A 20058-nucleotide genomic window follows, 5' to 3' on the forward strand; every position below is an offset into this window, starting at 1 on the left:
TCGGCATCGCTCTCTGCACTATCTCGCATACGTGCACGCGCACTGAATAAAGACCACAATGTACCTTTAATCCCAATATTCGTCTGACCACACCCCTATCAGCTTACCCATATAAGCAGGGGTGGGGCCACCCACTCTCCTCCTTCCCAAGCTTTCGCCACAAGGCGAGGTCAAAGGCTGCAGCGGCGTCGGATGCCGAGCGTCGCTATACTAACAGAACTTGGTTATAGTCATAACCTAACGTTCTGTATCGTATCGCTCTCGCTCGGCATCGCTCTCTGCACAAGGGAGGCCGAGCGAGAGCCAACGGCCGACAAATACACCCCGCTGACAGCCCCCCACAAACCATCAGAACAGGGAGGGCCGAGCCCCCCCGACCCACCCTAATGGCGGGCACCCCCCCTATTAGGGGCTTCACGGGAGGGCGACGGACCCGACCGTGCGAAGAGGCACTCAAGCAACTCAACGCACAGGGTGAGCAGACCGTGGCTTGACCCCACGACTACACACACGCACAACCCGCATGCCACCCGGGAACGAACGGAGGAACAACCTCGTTACTGCCCCCAGAATCACGGGGTCAAGGGCAAACCCAACCCCGTGGCAAGGCCGTAGCAGCGGAGCACGAAGGAAGACCCAGACCCACCAAAAGGACTGGACTCCCTAGAATGGGGGCCCGGAGAAGTCCATGATGCCAGCATCAAGACCCCACCAGGTGGGCACGTAGTGCCCCGCCCCCCACATCGCCAGCGTATTCGGACAAAGGCCCCTCAGTTACTGCACCTGGTATTCCCAGGCGGAATCCCATCCAAGTACTAACCAGGCCAGAACCTGCTTAGCTTCCGAGATCGGACGAGATCGGGCGTGTTCAGGTTGGTATGGCCGTAAGCCGAGCGGGCCCTGTCCCCCCAATAGTACACCGCCTGGCACACTGACCCTGCAGAACAGGCAGTCAGCATGGCCGTAAGCACACAAAAAAGGTTAACCAACGGAAGCAGGCAGCGCACCGGGGAAAAACCAGGCAACAGGCTGTTAACCCTAGCCTGGAGACTGCGGACGAGACAGGCGCCAGAGGGGACAGCTGAACACAGCCGCCCCGGCGGAAGGAGCGTAAGCTGGCGGTGTTGCATGACCAAGCCTCCATTTAAAAACCCCCACCCAGAGGGGTCGAGGCAGAGAAGGATGACACGATTGGCAGACGTCATGAACGTGCAGGGGCACCCTCAAACGGTGAACCCGGGAGTTGACACTGCTCCAACACACCAGGGAATCAACCACCTCGGTGTTACCCAATGCGGTGGTTGTTCCTATAACCCCTCAAGAAAAAACTCCAAAACACACCTGCGGGTATACACCGGCTATACCGCAGTACAAGTGTTTCAGTTTCCAAAAAGGGTTAACCCAGGCCTACGGGTCGCAAACATCACTTCGGACCGGGCCTGGCGGTACGGGAAGCACAGGGTCACCAGAGGAGGTCAAAAAACCACCCCCACAGGCCCCTCTTCGCCATGCGTGAGAGAGGAGTGAAAAATAATGGAGAACCAGCCCCTAAGCACACCGTACCTGGTATTCCCCGGCGGTCTCCCAACCAAGTACTAACCAGGACCAACCTGTGTAGCGGCCGAGATCCGACGAGATCGAGCGCGTACAGAATGGCATGGCTGTAAGCCATGACGACAGTGCTGAGTAAAAACATACCCAACCAGGGTCTCCATAGCGCTTAACCCTGTGACACCCAGACCGACCTGGCATTTTTCCCCCTGAAAAAAGCCCAAGTCCCTCAGGGTACCAGAACAGCAGATCTGCATCCCCGGCGGACAACGGGTTCAACTGATCTGGACCAGCGTGACCAGAACCAGTCCCGTGCCCTAACCACGCCGACATGCCTACTCCAGGAGAAGGGCAGATATGCGTGTTGATCTTAACATGAAAAGAAGGCGCCACCCAGACGTTCGGACGAACCGCGCCTGGTGGCCCACCCCAAGGGCGTGAGACCCCACCACATATGTTCAGATCCATCCCGTCATCATCCCCCAGACATGAACGAGAATCCGTCGACAACCCACCCAGGTCATGGGATGTGGTCGTCGGAAGAGGAAAAACCCCCATCTCAGTTGCTTTATAAAAACGCTGTTTCAACCACAAGCAACCAAGGCGTGCCAGTCAATCGCCTGTTTACAGCGAGCTAGCACTATACGTGCGTCGGGACACACCCCCATCAATGAACAGGCTATTTAGACCTGTCATTGAATCCCCAAGGCGCCCAGGGGAACGACAAGAGGGGTGTGACACTCCCTAACTCCAACACTTCTGGAATAGAAAGAAGGAAGCATCAACAGTATGTATCCCAGTCTACACAGCCGGGGTAAATTTTTTTCACATTTTTACATCCCACCACCCTCCCATAGGAAAGAGACGGGGATCCCCAGAGAGACTTCCCACGCGAGCTGTACAGATTGAAAAGAATATATTGCACCTTGAGCCATGTAAAAAACTGGTTTTAGGGCCTCCGGGGAAGAGGCACTGAACCCATACACACTCAATAAACGAATTGAATCGAATATACATACAATAGAAAAGGACCCTTCTAGAGGGTCCACTCACTTTGACAATCTGAGGAGGAAGGCTCTGTACTCTGATGGAGGCTTCCTCACATGGAAGAAGGAGTCCGAACTCACAGAAGGCCTGAATAGGCGCTTGGTGAGGAGGAGCCCTGACCACCCCCCCTGAAAACAGATCCATCACATGGACCTGAACAGCACACGGAAGTCCTACCAACAGAGACGCGCACGGTGACGTACTCTATGGCGGGGGAATTCCTGCGGTGCACACGCCCAATATACCAGGCCGTGGGACCAGGAACTCCCTCCCCCCCCCCCGTAACGTGCCGAACCGCCACGTGCCGGGAACCTTGAAGGACAGGGGGTGTACCCCTGACCGACAGAACAATGGGGAGAGGAAAGGTTACCAGTTCACCCCTTTACGACCCCACACCCATGATACGATGTAACGACAAAAAGAGAATATGACACAGTCATAGTCAGCTCTATGAAGCGTTTCACAGCTCCACACAGCGCATGAGCTAACCTGCTATCTGATTTTTACTAAGGAAAAACACAGAATAGAGAGGGCTCTAAGAACCCCGGTCCAACATACACATGTGCTTCCGTGGCCAGTACAACCCAGTTGTAGGTCACATGACACACACAACCCATCATCACCTATAAAAAATGGCAAAAACACTCAACAGAGGAACGCCGTTTTTTTCACAATGAGAGAATACATCATTCTTGATTAGTATCGACCACAGGCCTTGCTAAGCACACATGACAGCAACCAAACCAATTTCCCTTTAGGAAATAAGTTTCTCCAGCAGATTTAGCACAACCTCAGCAATCAAGCTAAGAGTTACATCGTATCCCTACCACACAAAAGACACAATTAATGCACAACATGTCTGATAGGAGGATGAAAAAGTCCCCAGGGAACCGGGGGGGAAACACAATCCTCCTATTTTACCCTCAATACGGCCAGTTAAAACAGGAAAACCTGTTAATGTGTGAACACACTGTTCATTGTCATTACAGTCTGAGAAAGAACATTCTTTTACTCACTTGTCACCAAGCATAGCTTCATAGGTTAGTTACCTTAGTTGTGAGTACACGGCCGTGTTTCTCACACAACAACCAGATCATTACATCCCGTTTGCACGGAGAAGCTAACTGCCAGTGACAAAAACAGCTCACACATAACCCGCAACGTATCCTAAATGCATTGTAGCAACACACGTTTTGGGAAAAACACCGTTATTCACAATACATTTAGCAAAGTAAAACCAGAAGACGTGTTATGAGGTCTGGTCAACCCCGTTCCTACCCGGAACGCAGATCAGCGAAGTGCAGTCACAGACACCGTAGGAACACAGCCGCTCCTGTGTTGTCCGAACTGGGCAGCGTCACCGCCCCAACCCGCACTACAGTCCCCTGTTGATGCAACCTTGCCGTCCTGGCTCAGGGCAGGGTCGACGAAAACATCCCCTGTCAAGGATGACGTCGTGGTCAAGAGTGTAAAACATGTTAAAATCAAAGCACGTTCAACAGAATAGCATCAAGCTAACAGCCGCTCCAACCGTTCGGGTGCTACTGCTTCTGCTCGCGAGACGCCGATCTAACGACGCACGCGATCAGAAGCGAGCTCACGGCGGCGCGCGAGAAGCTAAGCTACCCCGCGCCAGGCCATGGCCATAGCAGCAAGCTAACGTTACCTAGCGACCACGGCATGCTAGCCCCGCAGCTAACAGCTGACTGGCTAATAGTAGGCCCTAAGCAGGCCATGCAGCGATCCAGCAGGCTAACGCAGCAGTTAACTAACCGTAAGCTATGAACATGTAAACAATGACATAACACTCACCCAGACAGGCCGCCGTTCTGAACCTCTCCTCACTTTTTAAGAGAAAAGAGAAAACAAGATGTCAACACCGCTTCACAACGGTGACTTTACCACATCCGACGGAATCAGCACAGTACCAACTGGCCTGTGTAGCTGACTTTGAACATGAATCTGCCGCTATCGCACATTACATGCACATATCCCCTCGTGAAGGAATACTCTCATTTGGATATGAAAGATGGGGCCTTAACACGGTGACAGAGAGAATCCACTCGTCCAGAACACACAGGGATCACCAGTGTCAATGGTCGCGGCCCACTAGTTAAAACTATAATGGTCTTCAGACCAAGGCCTTCTGTCGCCTAGGTGGCTGAACAAAGGACCCTAGCCTGGGGCCGGTTTCCATAAACTTTGTCAAGTAGCCCCCATAGCACTAACAGACAAGTGGAGCCAGCCAGCAAACACTACTCACCCAACCTGGAACGCACCGCTTCTCACAACAGCGGCATGTCCGACAGTTCAGCTGTGGCCTGACAGGTTTCACCCCAACAAACACAGCAAGGAACTGCAGTTGAGAAGCATGCAGCGGCGTGCTCCCAATACGAAAACCGGTGGAGGGTTTTTAGAATGATCATCATCTTCCAGACACTCCAGTACGAAGACAATATCGCCGTATTTTCTCGAAAATAGTGAGAGAGAAAATAAAGATATGATGTCAACGTATCCTTGTTTCCCAAAGCTGCTCCTAAACCTTTCTTCCATCATGGTGTCAAGTGTGGGGATCTACCGAGGCACTTCTTCCTTGTGGTGAAAGCGAGAAGGAGGAGAGTGGGTGGCCCCACCCCTGCTTATATGGGTAAGCTGATAGGGGTGTGGTCAGACGAATATTGGGATTAAAGGTACATTGTGGTCTTTATTCAGTGCGCGTGCACGTATGCGAGATAGTGCAGAGAGCGATGCCGAGCGAGAGCGATACGATACAGAACTTGAGGCCAGTCCTAGTGTTATGGTCTGCGAGTCAGTGGGTCGTTTATTTTATATAACTGACGGGAGGATTCAGTGGAGGAGGCTTATGAAAGGAAAAAGCTTAGATACAGTATATGTAGACTTGCCGGCAAAAACTGAACAGCAAGGATGGAAAGCGTCCTGTAGAAGTGGGAGGCAGAGGGTTCATAGCATGATCGACTATCAGTTTTCAGAGAGCTGGGGATTCGTGGGCAGAGTTTGCGAAAGGCTGTAGAGGAGATGTCGGAAGAAGCTTTGAACGGAAGTCAGTGGATTTGGTTGAGTAGAAATAATGTCAGCTGGGTGCCAAAGTAAAGAAAAACGGTAAGAGTATTCCTTTTCTTCTGTTTTTGTTTCTGTTCCATGTGTGATATTGTTATGTAACATAATATAGTTAGATACTTTAGAAACTCATCCTTGTGGGGAAATTGGTTTGCAGCAAAAACACGAGGCTTTCCATCACAATGTCACAAATAATACTATATTACCTACTGCATGGCTTGTGCAACCATTTAAAACATTGATCTCTTTTTTTGCAAATGGAGGGGGGCGGTATCATCGCCAAGATGGCAACAATTCAGAGGAGCCAAGGGGCCTCTGGTCAGCCACCATGTTGTTTGTCTTATTCATTGTTCTGTCTCTGTAGATGCGTTCCATACTTGGAAACATAATCCCTAACAGTTTACTCGCTGTTGTTGCCGTTTTCCCCCCGGCAATCGTTTTCATCATGTCTCAGTAGCGTTGCCAAACCGGGCAGATGATGCAGTAGGGTTAAGACACTTTTTAATGAAAGAACTGTAAAACATTTGGAGCGTTTTGTTTGTGGACATTAAAGGAGAGCAATTTCTTTAAAATATATCCTTCTTTGTTGTGTCTCAGTGCTCGTGAAGTCGGTCCACGGGTCTCTTTTCAGCTTGCAGTTGAGCACGATGCCGAGGTAATCTGTTACAGATTGCATCGGCTCCCCATTGATGAAAGTAGGGGATAAGGGGATGAGGATAGAATAACACAAGGGAGTCATGCATGCAGGTAACTTGGGCAATGAGAAACGGCAACGGCTTTTGAAACGGCAACACAGAGAGTAGAAGGGAGATTTGGGATTGGGAGGAAGAGAGCTCGGAAATAGTCTTTTCAGTCAGACAAGTCTTAGTCTGATAATGTGTTTGTCTTAGTCTGATAATGAGTTTGTCTTAGTTTTAGATCATTATTTGTCCTCACCATGGAGTTGAGACAGTTGGAGTTCGCTGCACAGCCTCCACGATCAGGGTTATTGCACTCGTCCACGTCGTCACAGACCTGAATTGTGGAGAATTAGTAAACACGTGAGTCATAAATGCTTCTTCGCTAAGTTACTTTTATACTAAACTCGGAACGTCTCTCTCACGTGACGCATGGGTCAACGTGCCGCAGACACCGTGACACGACGAGACCTTGTAAGGATTCTGAACCGACCTGTTTGTTGGTCTGAGCGAACAGGACTCCCACCCCTTCCATGGGCAGCCCGCTGTAGCCCAGTGGGCAGGCGTCACAGCGGAAGCCAGGGGCCGTGTTCACACACTTCACTCCGGGGTAGCAGGGGTTAAACTGACACTGCAGAGAGGAGGACAAGAGTTCTGTTCAGGGGTGTAAAAAGTACCCAGAAATGATACTTAAGTGAAAGTATGGGTACCGTCTCAAAATCGTACTCAAGTAAAAGTCAGAGTATCTGCGGCTAAAAACACAAAAAAGTTAAAAAGTTTCTACTTTGAGGGCGGCTAGGTGGTGTAGTGGGCAAGGCACTCGCCACCAGTGTGGAGACGCTAGGATTCGCGTGTTCGAATCCAGCTCTCCACATTGTTTTCAGTTTAGCTGGTCGTCCGCAGTAATACACATTGGCCGTATTACGGGGAGGGAAACTGAAGGGTGGGGATCGGGCGTTGTGAACAAGCGACTCCTACAAGTCGGTTGGTGCGCCTGCGCAGTAGAATCAGGAAGTGTCGGGGGCAGCGTGAGCCTCCCACGCGTTACTCCTCGACACTGAGAGATCGAGCTGCGCAGGTGAAAAGATGCGACTGCTGTTACCTCAAGTACCGGAGGGGACTTGTGCTATGTATGACTTAGTCCACATTGCAGCCGGCTTGTGGGAGGCAAGAAACAGCGTTCGTGACAGGGGAGGGTTGAATTGGATGATACGAAATTGGGATGGGAGAAAAATATAGAAAAAGTGGATAAAAAAAAAAAAAAAAAAGTTTCTACTTTGAAATGTACTTCCATCGTGGGCCAAGTTTTCATATTAACTACACATTGCACCAGGTGAGTTGAAGAGGTGAGCCAATTAGTGAAATCATCAGCTGGTGTTTAGGCAAGGCTGGAATGAAACCAAGCATACACTCATGGGTATGGGGCGGGTTAATTTTCCATTGATGGGGATTTGATTGGCTGTTTTTAAATAAAGTGCGGCCGCAGGATTAATAAGTTAATAACGTTAACGTTAGTTCAGCCATGTTTTTTTTCTCTGAAATGTAATTGAGTATACAAACCTAATAATACTTGAGTAAAGTACAAATCCCCCAAAACAGTACTTAAGTATTGTAACGAAGTACAATTACTCAAGTACTTTACACCCCTGGTTCTGTTAATGCTGCAAAACACGGCACTCTGGGGTCTACTCCCCCGTTTGATGTGTTCGTGCAAAAAAAAAGACAATTAAACTGGAATGTTGAATGGCTACCAAGGGGCTGGTCCACTTTATAGGGTCATATACATGATGTATGCACACACACACACACACACATACATACACACGCACACGCACACACACACAGTTCCACACTGCATGAGTTGTACTACCATTCCTGCTGACTTGTTGTACAGAACTTGTAAATCGCTTTGGATAAAGCGTCAGCTAAATGACTAAATGTAAAATGTGTGCACACATAAAGCTTATTACAGCTCACATTGCAAAATGTCATACTGTATGTACGTGTTCACACACACACACACACACACACACACACACACACACACACACACACACACACACACACACACACACACACACACACACACACACACACGCACACGCACACACAGAGCCTTACCTCGTCCACATCATCACAGCTGAAGCCGTCCCCGGTGAAACCGTCGGGGCAGGGTCCGCACTCGATGCCCTCCTCCGTCTCGATGCACATATCGTCACGGAAGCAGGCGCCCGGGGTGCACTGTGGCCCCTGCACCTGCCCTCCGTCCAGTCCTGCAAACACAACGCCGGGGAAAATCCATTTTCAACCGCAAGGCCAATCAATTCGCTCCGTTACACTTTCTAAAATAGCAGTATGTTGCACAAAAATAAAAATATTCATTGTCACTGGCGACTAACTGTCACCGGAATTGAACTCACGGCACGCTTGGCACTCGGAGATGGTGTTCCTGAGGAATGAGGTCTCTTTGACCTGAGCGGAGGGGGAAGGTAGACTTAGTTTATATGGAGTCAGGCAGGCTGTCAAGAGAGGTCAGGGGTCAGGGGTCAAATGGCCTTGGAGGGGCCGGTGTCGAGATATAGTTACCTGCTGGATGAGGACGTCCTTCAGCTCGTTGATCACCTTGGTGAGATCCAGCATTTGATTGGCCAGCTGCTTGGTGTTGATCCCTGGGAGAAAGGGACGGTGGCAGTGTGTTTAACCGAAGTCGGAGTCCTGATCCCGACTGTGTGTTTGCTTACTAAGCCTACTCCCGAGGCAGGACAGTAAACATCGACCGCTGTTCTCTGTTCACTGTGATTGTTTTACCGGTAAACAGACGGTCGACTCGCGGGGACGTGGAGATGATTGATTTGCAGAGTGAGAATCTTACCCAGAGTTTGCACAGAGTCCCTTTGCTGGAAGTGGCATTCTTGTAAAGAGGCAATGTTTTCAAACGTGTCGCCGACCGCCAGTTTCAGCTCCTCTAGGCTCTCCTGTTGGCGTCAAGCAAGGCCCAGGATCAGGCACGTGTTGTTAGTCAGAGACAGTAAAGAATCTAGGAGCTGAATATGAAAATCTTACACAAAGGCGAGGTAGCTACTAAAGGAACACGCAGACATTATGGGAAATGCGCTTACCGTCTTCTCCAGAGTCAGATACCAATTTATAATAATAATAATAATAATAATAATAATAATAATAATAATAATAATAATAATAATAATAATAATAATAATAATAATAATAATATCAAACCCCACCTTGACCCACTCCAGTTCGCCTACCAGCCCCGACTGGGGGTAGAGGATGCTGTCATCTCCCTGCTGGACAGAGCCTCCACTCACCTAGCCAAGCCTGCGAGCACTGTGAGAGTCATATTTCTTTACTTCTCCAGTGCTTTCGATACCATAATGGCGTGGGCTGCTGGGTGAGAAGGTTGAGGCCCCACTGGGTGTCCTGGGTTGTTGACTATCTGACGGGACCACAGTACAAGGCTGTGTGTCAGACAGACTGGTCAGCACCACCGGGCCCCGCATGGGGACAGTCCTCTCTCCCTTCCTCTTCACTGTCTACACCAACGACTTCCACTATCGAGTCCTGCCACCTTCAGAAGCTTTCTGATGACTCTGCGATAGTGGGATGTATAAAGGATGGTGATGAGGAGGAATACCGAGCGCTGGTGGCGGACTTCGTCACATGGTGCGAAAAGAACCACCTCCAGCTAAATGTGACGAAGACCAGGGAACTGGCTGTGGATCTGGGGAGGAGGAGGAGTTCACCTGTGACCCCCGTTTGGTTGAGTACAAATACCTCGGAGTACACATTGACAATAAATTGAACGGGTCTAAACATGCTGAGGCACTCTAGATCCTTCAACGTCTGTACAAGGATGTTGAGAATGCTCTATGAGTCTGTGGTGGCGGGCGCCTTCTTGTACGCAGTGACCTGCTGGGGCAGTGGACTGAGAGCAGGGGACACAAACAGGCTGGAAAAGCTGGTCAGGAAGGCCAGTAACGTGGTAGGGGTGGAGCTGGACTCTCTGGTGGTGGTGTCAGAGAGGAGGAGCCTTGCTAAGCTCCACGCCATCATGGACAACCCCTCCCACCCACTACAAACGGACTTGGCTGATAGAAGGAGCACGTTCTGTGTTAGACTAAGGGGGCTTTCTCATTAGGAACGGGTGCTCCGCTCCGTCCTCGCTCCGTCCTGAGTGCGAACTCCAGTGCGAACTCCCCCCCTCTGGTTTGTGTACACACTGCAGTCTGGTTCGCTCCGGTTTTTGTTTGCGGTTTGCGTTTTGAGCGTGTAAGCTGCTGTAGGCGATGATGTCACTCTCGAACGTCAACACATCACAGCTGAACAAACACACGGTGATGGAAACTGGATGCCCGATATAAAGAAACGAATAACCAATAAATATGAAGTTATCTTTGAGCCTCTGTTGTCAAGCGTCGTCAATATAACCCACCCCTTTTTCTCACGAATGGATCTTGTGTCGTGGAGTACGCTTTGAGCGTTTCCTGGGTTAGCGGCTAACGCTAGTTAGCTTAGCCTATTTATGGGATAACTTTTTTTTCTTTTTTTTCTTATCTTTTTTCCCCTCCTTCTTTTTCCGATTTTTCTCCCATCCCACTGTTAGTTGTTATGCCAATTCCCAACCCCCTTCCTGGTTGTTGCGCACTTTCCCCTACTGTTGGTCCGAGAGGCCGGAGACTGTCACATGCTTTCCTCCGACGCATGTGCAGCCAGCCGGCAGCCAGCCTGGCCGCGCAGATTCTCACCGGGAGAGTGTAACGTGTGGAAGGTCGCACTACCTCTCTCCAGATCCTACCCTTGCTGAGCAGGCGCCCCGGCCAAACTGTAGGGGTCGCTGTCCACAACGCCCAGGACCCACCCACGGCTCCCCTCCCCCTAACTCAGCCAAACGAGTTAGTATAGCAATCAGCCCAAGCCAAGGCAATGCTGACTCTCCGGGAGTCGAGACCGCAGCCTCATTTATGGGATAACAGCTAACGTTAGCCCATTGCTTGCGTCAATTATATTGCATGTCACTGGTCTATAGAAATAAATGCATTCGAACAAGAAACTAATGTATAGACAAAAAAGATTGCCAGGCCTAATGCGAGCCAGGGAAGTCTTGGGCTTGTAACGTGGCTTCATGTTTTCATCCACTGAGCCGTGAGGCTCAACATGCTTGTTTGGTTGAGGTCTGAACTCGCCAAACTGCCCATAAATATCGGTTTTGTGGGTATTGTCCAGTTGTATGTTTTTATCTGCCCAAAATTCAAGCAAGCATGAAAGAATTACAGTAATGACGTTGTGTGTGTCAGCAAGTTGATACAGCAAGCCTCTTCCGTGTTTTGGTACAAGCTTGCACACCACGCCCCCCGCTCCGTCGTCGGGGACGCTGGTTCGCACCCGAGACCACCTATTCCAGCGGTCCATGTTTGGAGCGAATCAGCGTGACTGGGGGTAGTGGGGGGAGCGTTCTTATCAGGGACGATCACACCCTATTTTGGTGTGATCGCGCTCTGATTCGACCCCGAATGGCTAGTGTGAAAGCCCCCTAAGACTCCCTAGAACGGCACAGGGAGTCCTTCTTTCCAACAGCCATCAGACTATACAATGCATCACTGTGCGTCACTGAGCACACAGTGACGGTACACACTCTGGTAATCTTCCTGGACTTTTGACTTATGACTTTTTACTGTTACATCAACACTTTTTTTTTTTATCTACTTTTTCTCCCATTTTTCTATTTTTCTCCCATCCCAATTTCGTATCGTCCAATTCTACCCTCCCCTGTCTCGAACGCTGTTAGGCCATGCCTCCCACAAGCCGGCTGCAATGTGTCCCCTCCGGTACTCGAGGAAGCAGCTGTCGCATCTTTTCACCTGCACAGCGCGATCTCCCAGTGGCGAGGGTCTGCGTGGGAGGGACACGCCGCCCCCGTCGCTTCCTGATTCTGCTGCGCAGGCGCACCAACCGACCTGTAGGAGTCGCTGTCCACAGCGTCCGATCCCCACCCACCAGCTTCCCACCCCCTAATACTGTCAATTGTATTAGTATGAACGACCAGCCAAGCTGATAGCAATGCGGAGAGCTGGGCTCGAACCCAGCGTCTCCTGCATTGGTGGCGAGCGCCTTGCCCACTACACCACCTAGCCGCCCTTACATCAACACTTAATACTTTTTTCTACATCTATTACTGTAGATTTACTATTTTACTGTATATTACGGTATATTTTTGGATGTATATTTTAGAATGTATATATCCCAGACTGCATTTCTATTCTTATTTTAGATTTTGACTACCTAAATGTTTATTGTGAGTGATCTGTAGTGCTGAATTTCCCTCTGAATCAATAAAGTACTTCTATTCTATTCTATTCTATAATCTATACACTTTATTTGTATAGCACCTTTCATACAATAATTAGAGCCCAAAGTGCTTCACAGCAGTAAGGTAGACATAATGGATATAAAATAGACAATATGAGCATACAATTGGTATAAACAGGCATAAAATAAGCAGAGAGAACAAGACAAGAAGATAGATACCAGGATCTTAGCTTAGCACAAATTAATGGAAGCGGATACGGACCAGCTAGCCTAGCTGTTGGCCAAAAACACCTCTCACTGAGTTTTAAGCTAGGCTAGTGGTCCGTATCCGCTTCCATTAATTTATGCTAGGCTAATCTAGCTTGCAGCCGGATAGCCTTCCACTAAACGCACAGAGAGGAAACTCTATCTTCTTGTCTGGCTCTGGGGAAGACGGTAGACGGTATAAGTGCATTTCCCATAATGTTGCCGTGTTCCTTTAACTGTTAAAGTGATAGTGATCGGCTGCATCATCTGCTCAACCGACAGACAGACAGACAGACAGACAGACAGACAGACAGACAGACAGACAGACAGACAGACAGACAGACAGACAGACAGACAGACAGACAGACAGACAGACAGACAGACAGACAGACAGACAGACAGACAGACAGACAGACAGACAGACAGACAGACAGACTGTTGGGATTGTAACCAGACTATTCTCCGCAGCAGAGTATAAATGAGCACCAAATTCACCTGCTCCTTGGGCAGCATGGACTTGAGCTCCACCAGCCCGTAGCCTGCGGGGAGCCCCTGGAAGACGGCGGGGAGATCCCTGACCGTCTCCACCAGCTTGCAGTCCAGGTGCAGCTCCACCCCGCCGGGCCCCTGCTGCTGGAGACCCTTCAGGTGGAACAGCAGCCGGTGCCGCTGGCCGTCAGCCAGCGCCAAGTTGTTGAAGGTCACCGAGCTCATCCTCCTGTCGGTCCGCAGGTAACGCAACACGGCTGGAGGGAGGGAGGAGGAGAGAGGAGGGAGGAGAGAGGAGGGAGGAGAGAGGGGGGAGGAGAGAGGAGGGAGGAGAGAGGAGGAGGGAGGAGGGAGGAGAGAGGAGGGAGGAGAGAGGGAGGGGGGAGGAGGGAGGGAGGAGAGAGGAGGGAGGAGGGAGGAGGAGGGAGGAGAGAGGAGGGAGGAGGTAGGAGAGAGGAGAGAGGAGGGAGGAGGGAGGAGGGGGGAGGAGGGAGGAGAGAGGAGGGAGGAGAGAGGGAGGGGGGAGGAGGGAGGGAGGAGAGGGAGGGAGGAGGGAGGGAGGAGGGGAGGGAGGAGATGAGGGAGGAGGGAGGAGGAGAGGAGAGAGAGGAAAGGAGGAGAGAGGAGGGAGGAGGAGGGAGGAGGGGGGAGGGAGGGGGGAGGAGGGAGGAGGGAGGAGAGAGGAGAGAGGAGAGAGGAGAGAGGAGGGAGGGAGGGAGGGAGGGGGGAGGAGGGGAGGAGAGAGGAGAGAGGAGAGGAGGAGGGAGGAGGGAGGAGGGAGGAGAGAGGAGAGAGGAGGGAGGAGGGGAGGAGGGACGGGGGGAGGAGGGAGGAAGACAAAGATGGGAGAGGGAAAGGAGATAAAGAGGAGAAAAGTGATGAAAGGAAATACGGGAGGAGGGAAGGGAGTGAGCAGCGAGAAAGGACAGTGGTGAAACAGGGATGAGGATGGGCGGTGGAGCATGTAAATTAGTCCACAGATTGATTCAATGAATAATGTAGAGGTGAAAGAAAAATATTGACAGACACATTGTTAGACGGAGATTTGTCCCAGGATTCTACAGGATAAGACACTTGAAAGACGCCAGGGGGGACCGGGCGGAAAAAACTATGTTTTCCACCTCAGTAACACATTGTAAAAAAACAAAACAAACACTATAAAGGCCAAGGCAGTCATTTTGACTGTTACAAAAATAATAATAATAATCATTTTGAAACATGCTTTGTTGAAATAAAAGCCACATGTTTACAGGTCCTTGACTTTTCCTAAAGTCTAAAACATATTATGGTCCTACATTTCTGTCTAGCATAATTTGTTTTATTAAATCTATTTACAAAACACCAAAGACAGCAACAATCACAACATGCATGAAATATTAGATACAAGAGGTCAAAACGAATAGCTTAGTGTCAGAACTTTACTATTTGCTGTCAGTTTACTATAATTTACTCTTTCTCTTTCATTAGCTACTCTTACCAGTTACGCTGCTGGCCAGTATGACTTACTACCATAGTGTCTTTATACCTGTATCACTGTACATATTAATACTACAACTCTGTACATACATCTGATTACTCAGTAGTACTCATTTATATTTTTATACCCCAGTTTAATCACCTGTACATTGTATATTACTATTGCACTTTATTGTTACATTTGCACTCTCGTTAGATGCTAAACTTATTTTCGGTTGTACTGTACTTGTGCTGTATAATGACAATACATTTGAATTTAATGTAATCTAAAGTAATCTACCTACAAGTAGATCTACCCTTTGGAGGACGGTAGTTGTAATAGAAGATGGGAAACTATCGCTGACTCGTCTAAGAACCCACATCGTCAGCAAACACACGTTGCCTTCATCCACAGAACCTCTCTTTACACCCCAGGAAAACATTACCTCGTGGAACTTAAGGGGAAAATATTAGACAAACACATTGACAGAGATTTGGCCTGGGATTCTATATGGACATAAAGACAAGGGATCAAGGAGGCATGCTACTTGACAGACTATGTTTTCCACCTTTCACTCAGTGACACATTGTAAAACAAATTTGAATAATAAAAAACAGCTTCAACACTAGAAAGGCCATGGCAGTCATTTTGACATTTTTAATATGCAGGAGGACGGTCTTTGTAATAGAAGATGGAAAACTATCGCTGACTCGTCTAAGACACAGATCATCTGCAAACACACGTCAACTTTATCCACAGAACCTCTCTTACACCCAGAAAACATTACCTCATGAAACTTAATTCTCCTCCAAACTGTGGCCCTCTGCCCAGACAGTCAGGCTGGCTCATTGATGCACATGTTTTGGGACTGCAGGAGATGTAGCCCACTTTTGGAGACAAGTTTGTCTTGTACTTTAAGATACTATGTGTTGATATATCTTATTTTAATTCATACTTGCAGCCTTACTGCGTTGCAAAGAAGAATGTTTGCACTCTGCTGGCGACCACCACACCTGCCTCAGTTTTTTCACAGTGGATTAATACTTACCTTGAGGTAATTAATACAGAGACTTGCTGTTGCCGTAATGCATGTGCCAATTGGAAAAACCCACCTCACCCCGGGCAGGGAGTAACATTTAATTATTACAAGTTACCTTCGAGCAAAGATATATCCGACACTGGGAAAACAGATGGATGTGAGTTTCTTGGTTGTGTTTGCTCCGTGCTGGGGTTGTTGTGCTATTTTATAACTTTAACGAAGAAGCGTGAGAGTGTTAAAGAGGACAATTATTCCAATTCACAGGTTTTCATTTGAAGGTCATTATCTCACTCTCTACAATCACGACTATAAATAAGTCTGAGCCAAACCACGTCTGTAACGTGTCTGTGAATGTATTATGCGTATATGTATATGTGTATAAATATATATATTTAAATATATATAAATATAATATATATATATATATATATATATATAGGTTGTGTGGGGTATGTTTAGTGCACCCACACACTTACCCACCACTGATATGTGATATCTAATTGGAGATCTGTGGTATGGGTACATTATAATGCATGGAGAATTGAAGGGTGAGTCGTGACCTCAGGGTGGAGATTCATGTCACGTCTGGGAATCCCTGCTGTATCTCTTACCTGTATGGTCAGAAAAGATCCACTCTAGGGCCTTTAAACCAGAATTCCACATCTGTGTCTACAATTTCTCTTTCTAAGTTCAGTGGGGGGGAGGTTGGACGGTGTGTACTATATGTGTGTACTGTAATGTGTACTATATAATGTATGTAACTATGTATGTAAATGTATGTATGTAAATGTGAAAAACAAAACGTAAGTCTTCAGGGGTAGGGGCCCCGACAAGCCTAGTGCTTCTCCCTAGCCCTTTTCGGACAATTGGACAATGCTGCAATAGCAGCTGGTAAAACTTTGCCGATTTATGGAATGACCATTGTTATGTGTCCAAAACCCGAAATAAAAAAGAACTGAACTGAACTGAACTGAATGGTGGGGGTTATACATACAATCTATACATATATTGTGACCACACATCTGTTATTACATACTTGTAATTACTGTTAACCCAGAGAGTGTAATAGTACCCAGATAGTGTAATAGTACCCAGAGAGTGTAATAGTACACAGAGAGTGTTAATAGTACACAGAGAGTGTAATAGTACCCAGAGAGTGTAATAGTACACAGAGAGTGTAATAGTACACAGAGAGTGTAATAGTACCCAGATAGTGTAATAGTACCCAGAGAGTGTAATAGTACCCAGATAGTGTAATAGTACCCAGAGAGTGTAATAGTACACACAGAGTGTAATAGTACACAGAGAGTGTAATAGTACCCAGATAGTGTAATAGTACCCAGAGAGTGTAATAGTACCCAGAGAGTGTAATAGTACCCAGAGTGTAATAGTACCCAGAGTGTATACCCAGAGAGTGTAATAGTACCCAGATAGTGTAATAGTACCCAGATAGTGTAATAGTACCCAGAGAGTGTAATAGTACCCAGAGAGTGTAATAGTACCCAGATAGTGTAATAGTACCCAGAGTGTAATAGTACCCAGAGAGTGTGATAGTACCCAGAGTGTAATAGTACCCAGAGAGTGTAATTAGTACCCAGAGAGTGTAATAGTACCCAGAGTGTAATAGTACCCCAGAGTGTATACCCAGAGAGTGTAATAGTACACAGAGTATAATAGTACCCAGAGAGTGTAATAGTACCCAGAGTGTATACCCAGAGAGTGTAATAGTACACAGAGTGTAATAGTACCCAGAGAGTGTAATAGTACCCAGAGTGTATACCCAGAGAGTGTAATAGTACACAGAGTATAATAGTACCCAGAGAGTGTAATAGTACCCAGAGTGTATACCCAGAGAGTGTAATAGTACACAGAGTGTAATAGTACCCAGAGAGTGTAATAGTACCCAGAGAGTGTAATAGTACACAGAGAGTGTAATAGCACACAGAGTGTAATAGTACCAGAGAGTGTAATAGTACTAGAGAGTGTAATAGTACTAGAGAGTGTAATAGTACCCAGAGTGTAATAGTACCCAGAGAGTGTAATAGTACCCAGAGAGTGTAATAGTACCCAGAGAGTGTAACAGTACTAGAGAGTGTAACAGTACTAGAGAGTGTAATAGTACCCAGAGTGTAATAGTACCTAGAGAGTGTAATAGTACCCAGAGAGTGTAATAGTACCCAGAGAGTGTAACAGTACTAGAGAGTGTAACAGTACTAGAGAGTGTAATAGTACCCAGAGTGTAATAGTACCTAGAGAGGTGTAATAGTACCCAGAGAGTGTAATAGTACCCAGAGAGTGTAACAGTACTAGAGAGTGTAATAGTACCCAGAGTGTAATAGTACCTAGAGAGTGTTAATAGTACCCAGAGAGTGTAATAGTACCCAGAGAGTGTAATAGTACCCAGAGAGTGTAATAGTACCAGAGAGTGTAATAGTACCCAGAGTGTAATAGTACCCAGAGAGTGTAATAGTACCCAGAGAGTGTAACAGTACTAGAGAGTGTAATAGTACCCAGAGAGTGTAATAGTACACAGAGAGTGTAACAGTACTAGAGTGCAGTAGTACTACAGCCCTTTACCTCTGTTGAGCTTTCCCAGGACGGTGAACTCAAAGTACTTGCTGTTGTCCCTGGGGTTATACAGGCCAAACACCGTGGTTCCCGTCTTGGGCTGCAGCCTGAAGGGTGGCGAGGAGGGAAGGCCCTCGTTCACCTCCCTGCGCAGCCAGGCCCCCCTGCAGCAGGTCTGGAAGGCATTCTGGCGAGTTTAGGAGATCATACACTGTGGACAGACCAGAGAGAGAGGGGGAGGGGGGGGGGGTCAAAGCATATAAGTCATGGGGTGGATGAGATATGAGTATTCCTCAACCTGCAGCCCTGCGAGCCGATCCCAGAGTAAACAGAGGCTGAGTAGATGGACAGATGATGGCTATTGAGCCGGAGAACGTTTTTTTGTTGCTCCAGCGGGATACTGTGTCAACCCCCCCCAGCAGACCTCATGGCAGGCAGACGTTGGCTCACACAGAGACCATTGGGAAGGAGGGGGGTAGGGGGGTGTTACTTTGCTGGGAGAATGAGATTGAACTTTGCATTGTGACCAGCATGGTGTTACGATACTTACTTTTTTTACGAGATAGAGGTTTGGCAAAATTATTCCGCATTTTATTTATTGTTTTAGGCTCACTTTTATCGGAAGCAGAGTCATAGTGGAATTTTACAGAGAATCTACTGAGTGCTTGGGGAGAGAGGAGGGAGGAGAGAGGGGGAGAGAGAGAGAGAGAGAGAGAGAGAGAGAGAGAGAGAGAGAGAGAGAGAGAGAGAGAGAGAGAGAGAGGAGAGAGAGAGAGAGAGAGAGAGAGAGAGAGAGAGAGAGAGAGAGAGAGAGAGAGAGAGAGAGAGAGAGAGAGAGGAGAGAGAGAGAGAGGAGAGAGAGAGAGAGAGAGAGAGAGAGAGAGAGAGAGGGGAGAGGGAGGCAAGAGAGGACATTCTCTGCTTAAGCCTTCATGGTTCGAGTTTCCCCTTTAATAAAGTGACTCAGGAGAGCCGGTCAGGCCACTGGAGGATGTGCAGGGAATCTCTAGTGAGCCTCTATCTAGTGACCCGACATGAATACACAAGTGCCCTAACAGTGGTCTGTCTGCAAGGCTCACTCTCGCGCGAGGGCAGCGCACACAATTGCCCCCGAGTTGCCCAAGATCACAAAGCACATCTCCCCAGATGAACTCTTTATTCCTTTATTTCTTCTCTCTCTCTCTCTCTCTCTCTCTCTCTCTCTCTCTCTCTCTCACTCTCGCCTCTCTCTCCCTCTCTCTCTCTCTCTTCTCTCCTTCTCCTCTCTATTCCTGAAACATGAGGGCTTTTACACGTAGATGCGACGTGACCGGGCAGCACAAAAGCCTCCTTCTTACACAGTGTCTTACAGTTCTTCTCAGTCTCACCTTTAGAACTCACAGAGAGAGAGACGGTCTGATTTGTGGACAGCTCTTGGCATCTGACATTGTCCCCCCTCAGCTGGTGGGGAGAGCTCCATGCAAACAGATTGATCTCTGTCTGACTCAAAGTGACTTGGCCCATAAATTGGAGCGGCTCCATACCCAAACAACTTAAACAAACGACGCACGCACGCACGCAACGCACGCACGCACGCACGCACG

The 20058-nt window shown here is 48.3% G+C and overlaps 1 protein-coding gene across 1 annotated transcript in view; it reads right to left on the minus strand.

Moving 5' to 3' along the window:
- Window positions 1–18767, minus strand: part of LOC311248089 (thrombospondin-4-B-like) — a gene marked incomplete at both ends in the record, with an annotated part of 22863 nt that extends 4096 nt beyond the window's left edge. The window contains 9 exon segments of the mRNA XM_084339043.1: window positions 6613–6690; window positions 6847–6984; window positions 8475–8626; window positions 8774–8825; window positions 8940–9022; window positions 9226–9328; window positions 13419–13669; window positions 18485–18620; window positions 18622–18767. Coding sequence (XP_084195169.1) covers window positions 6613–6690; window positions 6847–6984; window positions 8475–8626; window positions 8774–8825; window positions 8940–9022; window positions 9226–9328; window positions 13419–13669; window positions 18485–18620; window positions 18622–18767 — 1139 coding nt within the window.
- Between the last annotated feature and the right edge of the window lie 1291 nt (window positions 18768–20058).

This window comes from Notolepis coatsorum, assembly GCF_963971535.1.
Source record: "Notolepis coatsorum genome assembly, contig: SCAFFOLD_2472, whole genome shotgun sequence".
NCBI lineage: Eukaryota > Metazoa > Chordata > Actinopteri > Aulopiformes > Paralepididae > Notolepis > Notolepis coatsorum.